Source organism: Ostrea edulis, chromosome 4, assembly GCF_947568905.1.
Source record: "Ostrea edulis chromosome 4, xbOstEdul1.1, whole genome shotgun sequence".
In the NCBI taxonomy this organism is placed as follows: Eukaryota; Metazoa; Mollusca; class Bivalvia; order Ostreida; family Ostreidae; genus Ostrea; species Ostrea edulis.
The window spans coordinates 24,815,517-24,829,995 of NC_079167.1; the positions used below are offsets into that span (position 1 = coordinate 24,815,517).

Genomic DNA, 14,479 nt, shown 5'->3' on the forward strand with positions numbered 1-14,479 from the left:
TTGCCGTTCTCACTATCCTCAACAGTGTAAACCTTGCCGATGCTGTCGTCCGTGTTGCATTTATTCGGTTTCATTTTGAAAGACGTTAAGAATGACGTCAAAGTGACGTGACGTCACAAACGTTACTGAACTCTGCACCATCGGACTTTGGCGTGGTCATCGTACTTTGGCGTGGCCATCGCACTTTGGCGTCCGTAACGTTAACAAACCATCGCACTTTGGCGCAGACCATCGCACTTTGGCGTGACCATCGCACTTTGGAGCGACCATCGCACTTTTGATTTTTGCATATCTATCTATCCAAATGTGAAAAATTGCCTCAGTGTCCGGTAATCAATAGGTAAAATATTAAATAAGATATGACAACACGTTGTAAAACGTAAGCGCTTTCATTTTTAAAATCTTCAGACGATTTACATTATGAAAACAAATTATGTTGTTATGACAATATAATGACGTCACAATACAGAGAGAATCATTTGGAGCGTATTATTGTGACGTAATACAAAGAATTTGCATTAACCTATTAAGCGTAGGTGTAAATGAGCGAATGAAATATTTTTCTTTTTCTCTCCTTTCCACTAAATTGTCCGTGAAAAGTTTGTAAAAAGGAAAAACGTTAAAATGGCCGTTTCCACACACGTCTAAATATTCACTCAGTTTTATTTTACGGTATTCCGGTACTTGAATATGTTGCTTATGTACACGAATTCTGGCTCTAAGAATTTTTTCTGTCTCTCCGATATAGATTTGTTTACATCCGCTACATGTAATAACATATATTAAATTCTTAGAGCCACAAAACATATCCGCATTTACGGTGAATTCCTTCCCGTTGAAATTGAAAGTTTGTCCCTCCTTTATATATGGACAAGTTCCACACCGGGGATCTTTGCATCTGTTGACTCGGGAATCAGATTTTCTATGACATTTGGATGAACATAGTATTCTAGAGATATTTTTGGTTGTCTTTTATTTATACAGAGAAAAACACCAACATAAAGCAGAATGTTTTGTTTAAATTTATTTTTGGCGAACATTGCCCATGGCTTTTAAAAGTTTTGTGGGATGCCATTCAACACAAAACACATGGGCAAACCCACACAACATTATCAAATTCAAATGCAACATCATTCAAATCATCAAAGGTTCACACATATATAGACTGCATTAAAAAATGACCACCCCGGGTAAACCGCGGATTGGTACTTATTTATGGAAATTTATTTCAGCATACCAAATAAAATTGGATGTTATCTACAAAGCTCAACTGCATGAGTATGCACATAAATGTCAATCCACCTCAAGCATACGTAATGTTTCACATTCAGAGTTCACAGTTCAAATGTCACAGATTCAAAAGATCAGACCCAGATTGTATGCCTCAGTCAATCCACATTAAGCATACGTACTTGTTTCACATTCAGAGTTCACAGTTCAAGTGTCACAATTTCACAAGATCATACCCAGGTTGTAGGCCTCAGTTGCTTTGGTGTGCGCAAACGCCACATGACAGTGAACCAATCACAATGGTTCAGAGTCATCCCACACATGAGGGAACACCCAAGCAACTGGACGACCCCCACGAACCAATTCGCCCTTCTAACTGAAACCATCGGGATATACCCGCCCTAGTTTTAAAGTGAAGAATTCAAGCCCCCCTTATAGAGTATTTAGGAAGATGGAATTACCCATCTCATTAAGATGGACCCTATCAGGCATCAAAAACTGAGAAATGTTATGGATTAAGTCTGGATACTCGATGCAACAGCCACCTAACTTTAACACAGCACAGTGGAAGCTGCAATACTATTCACCTTAATCCGGCATCTCTCCATGGCTTTACTATCCACAGAATGTCTCCATTTTAAACGTGGGAGTATTTGTGACCAAACAAGGGTTGACTGGAAAATGAGTCTTAGTCAACTGTAATTATGACCTGATTTTGGATAGGAGCGTGTAAAGATCTAAAGACCCAATATAATAATGTCTTGTCCCATCGAATGTTGTGGCCATTTTAGAAAAAAAAACACCCACCCCCCTAAAATAGCCCCCACAACCTAGCTGACATGACCCTGCACTATCTGTAAATAATTGTAGAACATTAGAATCTTCCCACACTGTATCTGGAAAATATGCCAACCCATTGAAGTGATCCAAGAATACGAGCCACATCCTAAGGTCACTTTTGATTCCAACTGACAATCTGATATGATGATGTGGTTTAACTACTCCACTGAAAGCGTTATACATTCTCCAAATGAAAGCTCTACTGGAACTTATTGCCTTGGAGAAAAAAATAACCTACAAACTAATGATTGCATTTCCTGCAACGGGACTTTTTTCCTATCCAAAAAAACTAATCACTAAATCCCCCAAGATGTCTAATTTTGCCTGTGGAATCCTAATAATCATTTCAACAGTGTCTATTTCAAAACCAAAAAATGTAAGTCTTGTTTTGGGGCCCGCAGTTTTTTAGCTCACCTGAGCTAAAAGCTCAAGTGAGCTTTTCTGATCACCCGTATTCCGGCGTCCGTCCGTCTGTAAACTTTTAACATTTTTAACTTCTTCTCAAAAACCACTAGGCCAATTTCAACCAAAGTTGGCACAAAGCATCCTTAGGTAAAGGGAATTCTAAATTGTTAAAATAAAGGGCCAGGCCACCTTCCAAGGGGAGATAATCAAGAAAAGGTAAAAATAGGATAGGGTCATTAAAAAATCTTCTTCTCAAGAACCACTGGGCTAGAAAAGATGAAATTTATAGATAAGCTTTATTAGGTAGTGCAGATTCTAAATTGTTAAAATCCTGGCCCCCGGGGGTCGGATGGGGCCACAATAGGGGATCAAAGTTTTACATACAAATATATAGGAAAAATCTTTAAAAATCTTCTTCTCAAGAACCACTGTGCCAGAAAAGCTGAGATTTATATCAAAGCTTCCTGATATAGTGCAGATTCTAAATTGTTAAAATCCTGGCCCCCGGGGGTCAGATGGGGCCACAATAGGGGTCAAAATTTTACATACAAATATATAGGAAAAATCTTTAAAAATCTTCTTCTCAAGAACCACTGTGCCAGAAAAGCTGAGATTTATATGAAAGCTTCCCGATATAGTGCAGATTCTAAATTGTTAAAATCCTGGCCCCCGGGGGTCAGATGGGGCCACAATAGGGGATCAAAGTTTTATATACAAATATATAGGAAAAATCTTTAAAAATCTTCTTCTCAAGAACCACTGTGCCAGAAAAGCTGAGATTTATATCAAAGCTTCCTGATATAGTGCAGATTCTAAATTGTTAAAATCCTGGCCCCCGGGGGTCGGATGGGGCCACAATAGGGGTCAAAGTTTTACATACAAATATATAGGAAAAATCTTTAAAAATCTTCTTCTCAAGAATCACTGAGCCAGAAAAGCTGATATTTACATGAACAGCTTTCTGACATAGTGCAGATTCAAGTTTGTTCAAATCATGGTCCCTGGGGGTTGGATACAAGGGGGATTAAAGTTTTAATTACAAATATATAGGGACATTCTTTAAGAATCGTCTTCTCAAGAACCACTGAGCCAGAAAAGCTGATATTCACATGAACAGCTTCCTAACATAGAGCAGAGTTAAGTTTGTTCAAATCATGGCCCCCTGTTGTAGGATGGGGCCACAATAGGGGATCAAAGTTTTACATACAAATATATAGGACATTTTTTTTTTAAATCTTCTTCTCAAGAACCACTGAGCCAGAAAAGCTGATATTTACATGAAAGCTTTCTGATATAGTGCAGATTCAAGTTTGTTCAAATCATGGCCCCTGAGGGTAGGATGGGGCCACAAGGGGGGATCAAAGTTTTACATACAAATATATAGGAAAAATCTTCAAATATCTTCTTCTCGTGAACCATTGGGCCAAAGAAGTTCACATTTACATGAAAGCTTTCTGACATAGTGTAGATTCAAGTTTGCAAAAACTATGGCCTCCAGAGGTAGGTTGGGGTCATAATAAGGACTACGGTTTTACAGGCAAATATATATAGAAAGTCTGATATGGACCAAGGTGACTCATGTGAGCGATGTGGCCCATGGGCCTCTTGTTTTATTGGCTATTGGTACACCTGTCTCATCAGCTAACCTACTGAATGTGGACATGAGAATCAGACATTCTTGACTGCCACGCCTACCGGCAAAAATAAAGTCATCTAAATAATGATTTAATGTAGTTAAAGGAGACTGGTGCTGGGTAAGCCAGTGTAGGAAAGATACGAATGTTTCCCAGATTCTGCAGCTTATAGAGCAACCCATCGGAAGACATTTATCTATATAGTATAAACCTGTAACTAAAAACCTAGCAAATCGAAATATCCAGGGAATACCGGTATTAAACAAAAAGCACTTTTGATGTCCATTTTCCCTACAAGAGCCCCCTTTCCCAAAGTGGCAATCATATTAACTACGCTATCAAAAGAGGCATATTGTACTGTACACAATTCAGGGTCTATAAAATCGTTGATACCACCATAATTGGGATAAGATGAGTGATCATACGCCACCCCCATCAGACTTTGGAACATTGCCAACTGGCGAGATGTGGAGGTTAGCAATGGGCAAACTAGCAAAAGGGCCGAATATTCGACCCAGTTTTATTTTTTTTTTATAAATTTTAACCAACAAATCATCCTGGTTTTCCATTGCAGATTTTTTTTATTTTTTGAAAATACATGTATTCTAGGGCCTGTATAATGTAACCGAAAACCAATAGAAAAGCCATTCTTTATATGATATGCTGTCTCCATAACATAACAGCTAGTTAACCAGTTTTACGGTTTTATTGATTGACCGACTGACAGACCGACCGACTGACTGTCTGACTGACTGGTGAAAAGCTACAATAAATATAAATGCAAATATTTAGCGAACATATGCGAAAGAAATAAAATAACAAGCCACCCTGAATTCCCGCGAAATTTACTGTAATACTCATTTTAGAAGAAATAAAAAGGAAATTCCACAGCAGGAATATTAAGGAACATTACAAAATATTTTTAATGAGAAAAAAATAGAATACTTACATTGTGGGTAGAGTAAAACAACTGTAACAAGACAGTATGACTGTACAGAAAGGAGACGAGGAAAGCTCTGCGTGCTGCATGCACGGAAACATCAGCGATAACAAAAGAAAAAACCCGAGCCGTGCCGGATAAAAAAATTCTGGCTTACAAATCCGCACATGTAATTTGCAGCTTCCCGATCCGAATAGTATTCCAGATAATGTTAATGGGAGAATTTCCTAGGGCCCAAATACATTTGAGGTCTTGGGGCTGAATTCGCAAAAGGAGGGGGCCCAAACCGATGTTGGGTCTGCCCTGGTGATGGACCCCAATGGCGACTTGATGACTTTGAAGCATTGCTAGCGAGAGGGCACAAGTACTGGGGATGGGCCCCACTACACCTTATGCACTTGTGTAAGTAGTGACAACCTGGTCGGTCACAATTTCCCTTAAAGTTGAAATTGTAGCATTTATAGTGAGGAGGATTATTGTGGTTACCTGGTGGTTGAAGTGATGGCGAGGCCATACACATCAGCCACAACTTGTAGTCTACTTTAGACCATGATATGGAGGGGTCGACACTGCAACGAAGTCTAAATTGTTCATCATAGGTCTTCTACCCCAAATTTGATTCTCCACCTCTCGATGCCCCCAGTCTAATATCATGCATATATTTTAGAAGCTCTTGAAATGACTGTGGGTGTGCTTTAGCATATATGCTGGCATATACTAAAAATGCATCTGTCCGCCTACTGATGGATTGAATCTTTAAACTGGGCTTGGCAAGCTCCCTTGTGACTAACTCTCCCTATCATTACAAAATATTCTTCTTTCTGTACATTCAACATGAGATGTGCTGTCTAACAAAAGTCCAATGTCTAAGTAAAAGGAACTTATAATTTTAGCCTTTAAGGAACTAGAAACATTGCTGGCTAAGACTGAATAGATGCTGTCAATAAACTGGTTCTCAGAACCTGTAGCATTTTTAGTACTTGCTTGAATATCCAGTGCTGTCACCACTTTTGGAAGGAGGTATCCAGTACCAATGAGCTGCTGGCTGCTTCTGGGGGGCCTTGCAATACTGCACCAGGTCGATCCTAGTCCACTACACTGGATGGGTCGGTCTCCCTTGCATTGGAGGATTTATATTTCTTTGATGCGGAATTCCTGGAATTTGGCTTCGACCTTTTAGTTTTTAGAGGCATTTTTCTCGTGAAAAAGTAAAAATAAGCATGATTTAAAGGAATAAGCTTAAATAATCTATATCGAAAACATTATATTAACCATGCGGTTGTTTGGTTTTGTTTTTTTTTTTTTTGTTTTTTTTTTTTTTTTTTTGGTTTTTTTTTTAAATCTACATCGATTTTATCAATCAAAATTGTGAGTGATAACCGAGACAGATATGTATTAAAGACATATTATCATTATTGCACATCTCTCAACTTGTTGCTTCCTGTCCCAATATGGAGAACGCTATACAGTTTTTGTTTTTAGACAAGTTCCCAATCCATGTCATCGAAGGAAAAATTCCCCTGATAGCCGAGAACGTACGCAACGTAAGGGAACATTAATAACTATCAATGCTTTTGCCTTTGTATTAAACAAGTCATATTGACAGAAAAGCATATTGACAGAAAAGCATATTAACAGAAAAGCATTTTTTAAAAATCATATTGATCATCCCAAATGCACCTACTCTGTATCCGATGGGTGGTTGAAAAGGAGGCAGATCCTAAAGTTCCCGGTTTTTATAGTGCTTGAGCCGCAGGCCGAACTCGACCAAAATTAGAGAACGTTTTCTCGTAAAATAAAGTCATCTACTTTATATACATAAAATAGATGATCTTACTGTTAATAGATTTGTAATTTCGGAGGACATGTGTCATTTTTTCATTTGATTTCACAGTATTATTAAGTTTTCCTGCAAAACCAATAAATTATTAAGTTGATAAACCTCAGGAGTCATCTTCAGGTTTTTTGGGTTATGGGTGGTTACAAATGGTAATATTTTGGAATCTATGTAGTTTCGTGGAGGCGGGTTGATAAGTTCTTCTCTGTTAAGCGCCTTGGATTTCTTTATTCCATCTTTAATTGTGTTTTTAGGGTAATTTTGTTCTGTCAAGTAAATTTCAAGTTGATGTAAACGCTCTTCTCTTGTTTGTTCATCACTGACTATGGTGCATATCCTCCTATATATATACATATATATATATATAAGATAAGATATTCTTTATTTCCTCCAAATTAATGGAGAGTATATCATAATCAAATTATAAACTTATTTGAACAGAACAGGAAAAAAACATATTTATAGCATGTACATATTTGAAACTAATGATTATAATCTACATATTACGGCAGACAAAAAAACCTCTATTTTTATACAATGTATTTGCGACAGTTAGCATGATTTGTTTCCATTTTGCATAAGAAATATTTTCAAAGCTTGTACCTTGAACACAACTGATTAAAGATAAAAATTGCCATTCATGATCTTGATATTCAAACAAAGCATACTCTTCTACACTGAGTATTGCTGCTTGCTTATTTGACATTTTTAGTATATAATGAATGCAAACCTATTTTGTGTTTTGTGTTTCTTGACTTTTATTATTGGATGTATTTACTGTATCAAATACCGAATTCTTTTTTACAAACTATATATATATATATATATATATATATATATATATATATATATATATATAAAAGCACTAAAGTTCCAACAACACCCGATACCTCAAAGTGTCGGATCCACAACATGGATACAAGGTCAAATACAAAAAATTATACCAAGCACTAAAATGACCAACGACACGAACAACGAGATTGTCAAATTTTCGGGACGATCCGTCCCTTCTTCAGGACAAACGAAAACAATTACATAATGTGGTCAATATCAACAGAGCATAATAACAAAAACTACATATAAATACATCTAGCACTACAACTACATTACTTTACAAACGTATTTACAACGCAGACTACATGTTTTTGGTCTTTAGGCTTGCCAATCAATGTTAAAAGTGGAGCGAATTAGGACATGCTTTATTCGTCTAAAGAGCTGATCCAAAATGTCCGAAAAGAAAAACAATAAACTTAATTAATCTCCAGTGGAACGAGTTAACCCAATTACGTTGACAAATAGTAAAGCTAACTCGTACCCAGAGAGATTCTATTTTAACCATCCATAATTTATAAAAGATAATAGTAAGTAACAAATACAAAAAATAAATAAATGAAAATAAGCTATGTAAACGAAGTAAGAGATGAACAAAGTTTGAGAGAAAAATAATGTAAACAACAAGTTTGAATAAGTTAACAAAATGGACCAACTCCAAACAAAAACAAAGAATAGGCAGCCCAGGAAATTGAATCAACATCAGACATTCCCGTACTGATCATGTCTAGGGTAGATGTGCAAGAAAAACGTAGAATCACGAAAACTGATAAATGGGTTTTACATGTAAGCAATCGGTTATGAAGTTCAAAAAAATTAAAAAAGATGGACTGATTGTAAACAGAATTGAAAAGAGAAAAAAGAAATGTGTTCAAAAATGGTCATAGTACCACTGTTAGGGACATGATCAGACGAGTAGGTCTAGATGAAGCTTAAAATCTAGTAAGGGTTTAGCCCGTATTCATCCTGGTGAAGTCAGTAGGTTTGTTGATACCATGCGGTTCAAATGACTTCAACCTGTGCATCCAGAATTTTTCCTTCTGCTTTCTTTCGGTATCTGACCAACTAGGGTCATGATCAATAACCACTACTGTCATGTCCTCCCATCGGTGGTTATTGCCATTGAAATGTGTTGCTACTGGCAAATCTTTTTTGGTTCTGATGGAGGACCGGTGGTTGTTGACCCGTCTGCGAAGGTCTGTTGTTTCTCCTATGTACTGCTTCTGGCAGACATCGCAACTGATGAGATAGATGCAGTTATTGGTTTTGCAGGAAAAGTTTCCCAATATTTTATAACTGCGACCTGTGACAGGACTGCTAAAACCCTCAGTGTCTGAGCTATATTTGCATAATTGACATCAGAGGTCTGAGCATATTTTGAAACCTCCATTGGGTAAAGGGTTATCCAGTTTGGTCCTTACTATCATGTCCTTCAGGTTTCTGGGAAACATGAAGGATGCCATCGGTGGTTCCTTAAAAACACCAGCCATTCGTTTGTTGGCATGCAGAATGGGCATGTGTTTCTTCAGAATACCGTTGATGTTCTTGAGGGCGGGATGATACGTAGTGACCAATGGAACCCTGTCATTCTGAGGTTTTTCTTTATACTAGAGGAGGGACTGTCGGTCCTGTAGTGACATCTCATCAATCGCGGATTGTACCTTGCAAGGATCATATCCTCTGTTAGTGAGATGAGGTTTGAGGATTGCTTCTTGTTCTTGGAAAATAGTAGGAGTGGAACAGATGCGGCGGATTCGCGTAGCCAAACCCTTAGGTACACCTTTGAAAGTGTGGGGTGGATGACAACTAGATGGCATAAGGTATAAATGAGAGTCAGTGGGTTTGGTGTGGAGATTAAACTCAATTTCCCCGTTTCTAAATGTGGCTGTGGTATCCAGAAACGTGTTATTTGAGGTGGAAATTTCCACAGTAAACTTGATGGAATTATGGAAAGAGTTTGCCATCTCGATAAAATCGTCCAGGCTTTCACGACCGTTAACCCACTTCATCTCAATGTCATCAATAAAACGTAGCCAACTGAGGGGTTTAACTGGTGAATAATGTAGAAGTCTACGTTCCAGTCTCCCCATAAAGATGTTGGCATACGATGGTGCCATTTTTGTTCCCATAGCTGTGCCACTTATTTGCAGGTAGTGTTCACCATTGAACATGAAGTTATTGAACTTGAGGACATGTTCAAGAAGCTGAATGAGTGATTCAGTTGAAGGACATTTAATTACCCTATTGTTCCAAACCTCTCTACACGCCTCGATACCCTCGTCATGTGGAATGTTAGTGTAAAGTGAAGTAACATCCATGGTCACAAGGAGGGTATGGTCTGGCAGGCCCGATGAGGGTGTTTTATTAAGGTAATCAGTGGTGTCCTTCAAGTATGATGGTAAATCTTCTACGTGCTGACGGAGATGTAAATCAATGAATTCAGAGATTTTCTCCGTGGGATGTCCGATGGCGCTGACTATAGGACGGCCTGGCATGTCTTTTTTGTGAATTTTAGGCAGTAGATAGAATAGTCCTGGTCTACAGTTGTAAGGACAAAGCGCTCCCAAAACATTGTCACCGATCTCGCCCTTGTTGTACATTTGCTGGAGGGTTTCGGTGATCTTGGTAGAGAACTCTTCGGTGGGGTCAGACTGTAACTTTTTATAAAAGCGTTCGTCTGAGAGCTGTCTATGAGCCTCGTTTAGGTACTTGTCTTTGTCCATGACAACAACAGTAGAACCTTTGTCTGCCTTTTTAATGACAATATTATCCCGATTTTTTTGGAGAGATTTGAAAGAATGACGCGCCAAAAACAACCCCAACAAACTCGGTTATCATATTTTCCAATACAAAGTCTATAATCTATAAATATTACATTTTGAAATCCATATCGTATGTCATATCAGCCCGAGTGGCCCCATATCAGCCCGAGGGTTGATATGATATATGATATGGATTTTAGCATGTAATATTCTATTTATCAAATGCTGCACTTCTTTTTTATACTTATCGACAAATCTTGTATACATACAGTACGGTGTTTTGAGTGGTGGTGGTGGTGGTGGTGGGGAGGGGGGTGGTGGTGGTAATATTCTGATATAGGGTTCGAGGGCTGTTCTTACATGATGGAACTATTCTTTTTATCACATGCGGGTTAATCTATTGCACTTTAGAGATAGATCAAGAAATATTTGATACACTGCCTACATTGATTTACTATGGTCAAAACTTTGATTGACTATAATGGTAAAAACTTGATTGATAAGAGTAAAAACTTAACTTGATACATACATTGGTTAACTACATGTTTGGTAAAAACTTTGATATATTAGTTTACTACAGTAAACACCTTAATACATTGATTTACTATGGTAAAAACTTTAATACACTGATTATTACGAGCGAATACGTAATTTCCGGCTTGATATGCATTTTTGCACGCCGGTCTGCATGATATGTGATATGGATTTTCGGACCGGTCGTTGATATTGGCTATTGTGACGTCAAATGTATTACGCAATGCAGAATCTACATATTCATTACCAGGTACATGTATATGATAAATAGAGGATATCTATATTGCATGTTTTGATATTTGGTTTATCCAACGAGTTGATATGGTGTATTTATCTCATACGTCTTCTTTTCACTTGTGAGATGATCCCCAGTATGGTAGAAACAGCTGGTTGACTTTGTTTTGCATCCGTGGCTCAGACGTCGTGCTTAATCTGTCTTCCTATAGTGCGCTTATAATCCATTCATATACAGTACAAAAGGGCATTTTTGTAAAAGAAACCATGGATGGAAATTGTTTTATAAGGCATTATAGTTTATAATTTATAATGGCTTTGCTATTACAAAAAAAATATAACAGTCAACTATTTACCGAGTATTTCTTTTTTACGTAGGCCTGACCTACTGATAGAAGTTTGACGTCGCCGTCTTTTTGAAATAAACATGTGTAACAACGATCAATGCAAGTAATATTTTAATGCCGCGTTATTAGAAAAGTTGAACAATTAACAATGAAAAGTAAAAGTGTTTGTGGTTTTGGATTTATAATCGTGGTTTCTTTGGATCTGAGGGCGAGAATTCCTGTGAGGCACTTTGGTAAGTAAAGATGTTGAGATTTGTAACATTTAATACGGCTCCAGAAAAAAGAGACTGTGCTTGTTGAATGCTGGGAATCGCAGCAGATCGAGGTACTGTAGATGGGGCCTGTCCAGTAGACTGTTGATTCTTTGTCGTTAATAATAATGTGGACATCTCTTTGTTTTCTGATTGTAATTTCTGAGTAATTATTGCAGGAGTTTACATTCTTATGGTCGGTGACTTGCATTATGTCAGTGGGGGCAATGTCATTTTCTCTCAGTTTCTGCGCGCAATATTTTCCGGTACTAGTATCTGATAAGCGTTTTCAAGATTCAGCAATCTGTGGACATTTTTCTCATGATTTTTCCAATAGTGTTGACACCAAGTCTTTGTTTGATGAACCATTTTTCGCTTTTTTCATTTAATAATGGAATTGTGCGGTGTGCAATGTAACATGGGTCAGTCGGATTAGAAAAACCGTCTGGTCTCAAAAAATGTGTTTTGTAAACGTTAATGTGGTCATTTTCATTTAAATCGGGGTTCGAAAATATTTTTTCGAGAACTTTTCTGGTATCCCGGGCATCAGTGAGAGTTTCCGTTTGCCGTTCAAAATGCTGCAAATACTCGATACCTGTTTTCTTGCACAGGTACAAAAAATTTGTAAGATCATCTTTGCACTTGGAAGATTTTGCATGTGATATGAAGAAGAAGTCATCGAGAATGTGAGAGATGCCAGATGCATTGTATTTGGTATACATAATCCACTGCAAGGCATTGCTTAATTGTTCAAATATTTGACATAAACTGCTTGCCCCCATAGGTAGACATCGTTCATAATAGAACGCAGAATTCCAAACAAAACCTAATAAATGGTAATCTAAGGGATTGACAGGCATGATCCTAAAGGCATCCTTAATGTCAGACTTAGCCATAAGTGCATGTTTTCCGAATTTTTGAACAAGTGAGATAATCGTGTCAATGGAGTCATAAGTAACTGCAGAGGCCTCTGGGGGGATAAGAGAATTTACAGAATGACCATGTGGATAAGAAAGGTCATGGATAATCCGAAATTTCCCAGGGTCCGACTTAGGGACCACCCCCAAGGGAGAGGTTTTAAAATTAGTAACAGGAGGAGAGGGAAATAGACCATGTATTCTCTGAGTGTCTAAACCTTTTTTAATATATTCCTCTATCACTTCCGGGTGTTGTAATGCAGATTTATGATTATGAGGTTCATGCGTGTCTGGCGAGCCAATGCAGCCTAAACGAAAACCATGGGTAACCCCATGTATAAAAAATTCTACTTTATCAATGGGGTATCCTTGGAGCTCACTTTGCAGGTTTGTTGGGTGTATAGGCGTTGGCAGATTGTTTTTGCCTGTTGCCTCCTTTGAAATGTTGCTTTTCCCTTTGAAAACATTTAGATTTTGGGTGTTTGCCGGTACACTCTTGACAAAGGTGAGCGTATTTACAGGGGTTTGATGCGCATTGCTGACCTCTGTTAAATGCGAAGCAGACTTTACCCGAGAAGGGACGAAAAGGATTCTGTTTCCCATAAGTCTGGTTTGCTGGTTTTCCAGAAACCTTAAACCCCATAGAGGCTACCTTGAGTCTTAATTCTGGGACAGAATTTTCCCAAGGCAGTGTGTGAGATTCTCTGAGCCGCCTAAAACTCTCATCATAGCCCCTCCAGGCTGAATCAATGTATATGTGGCTCATCTCCCTCACTGAAAAACAGTACTTGAGCAGATTCCCAGCCTCCTGGGGATTTTTCTGTATGTAAATAGTGGAAAAAATCAAAAATGCATCAGTCCACTGATTAATGCTGAGGGGTGATTTGTTTTTAGATGTGTGCTCCACATCAATTTTACCAGCTTTGATGGTGATAGAGAGTGGTTCTTCAGATTGATCAGGAAGAAGTGAGCGCAAATCAACAAACTCATTTGCCCAAATCTTATTTTTCAATTTAACCGAAATCGTAGCACCTAAAGGTACCGCATCTAACATCTTGATTGGTGGAGACCTTACTGACTCACCTGAGAAAACTACATCTAAAATCGAACCCACATTAGAAATGTTGGGGGTGTCCATGGGGGAGACAGACTGTGGTCCAGGTAGGACATTGGTAGCCCCCACACTATGGGTTCCACCTGACACTGTTGCTGAGGTCATTGTGGGTGTTGCAGCTTCTGGCTGGCTCCCCTGTACATTGTTTTCGGTAACCAACTGTTGTTCCGCCTGTCCTTGGATTGCTTGTTGTTACACAATGTGTCTTGCCAGCTCCGCATAGTCAATCATTGGCACCACACTGGACAGCGGATGATGGTCTGGTTCTGTAGAAGGTCCAGGAACATCATTGTTTTCCCTTGCTCTAAGACGTTTACGTTTTGCAGGGGTCTTTGACATTTTCCCTACAATACATATGCATGAAGTATTTGCTCTCAACATATTCAAATTATGACATCCATATTAGCATTATCATCAACTGATGTTGAAAATACTATTTCAATAAATATCAGAATGAGATGATTGATCTTAGCAAAATTGTAAGCTGCACCGAATATAATTAGATGTGCTGTAGAAGAGGAATAGGTGTTATCACCCATCATACAGTTTGTAGTATTATATAATGTAAAACGGAACTAACATCATCCATAGATGAGAATCAGC

At 38.1% G+C, this 14,479-nt stretch overlaps 3 protein-coding genes across 3 annotated transcripts in view; 1 reads left to right on the forward strand and 2 right to left on the reverse strand.

Annotated features, from left to right (window-relative positions):
* LOC125667235 (receptor-type tyrosine-protein phosphatase alpha-like) overlaps positions 1-14,479 on the forward strand; it is a 198,616-nt gene that overhangs the window by 98,343 nt on the left and 85,794 nt on the right. The gene's annotated exons all lie outside the window — the stretch shown is intronic.
* Positions 9,325-10,440, reverse strand: LOC125656461 (uncharacterized). Its single transcript, XM_056161332.1, has one exon. The coding sequence runs from the start codon at positions 10,438-10,440 to the stop codon at positions 9,325-9,327; it is 1,116 nt and encodes a 371-aa protein (XP_056017307.1).
* On the reverse strand, positions 11,691-14,216 carry LOC130054061 (uncharacterized). Its single transcript, XM_056162371.1, has one exon. The coding sequence runs from the start codon at positions 13,979-13,981 to the stop codon at positions 13,139-13,141; it is 843 nt and encodes a 280-aa protein (XP_056018346.1). The 5' UTR covers positions 13,982-14,216; the 3' UTR covers positions 11,691-13,138.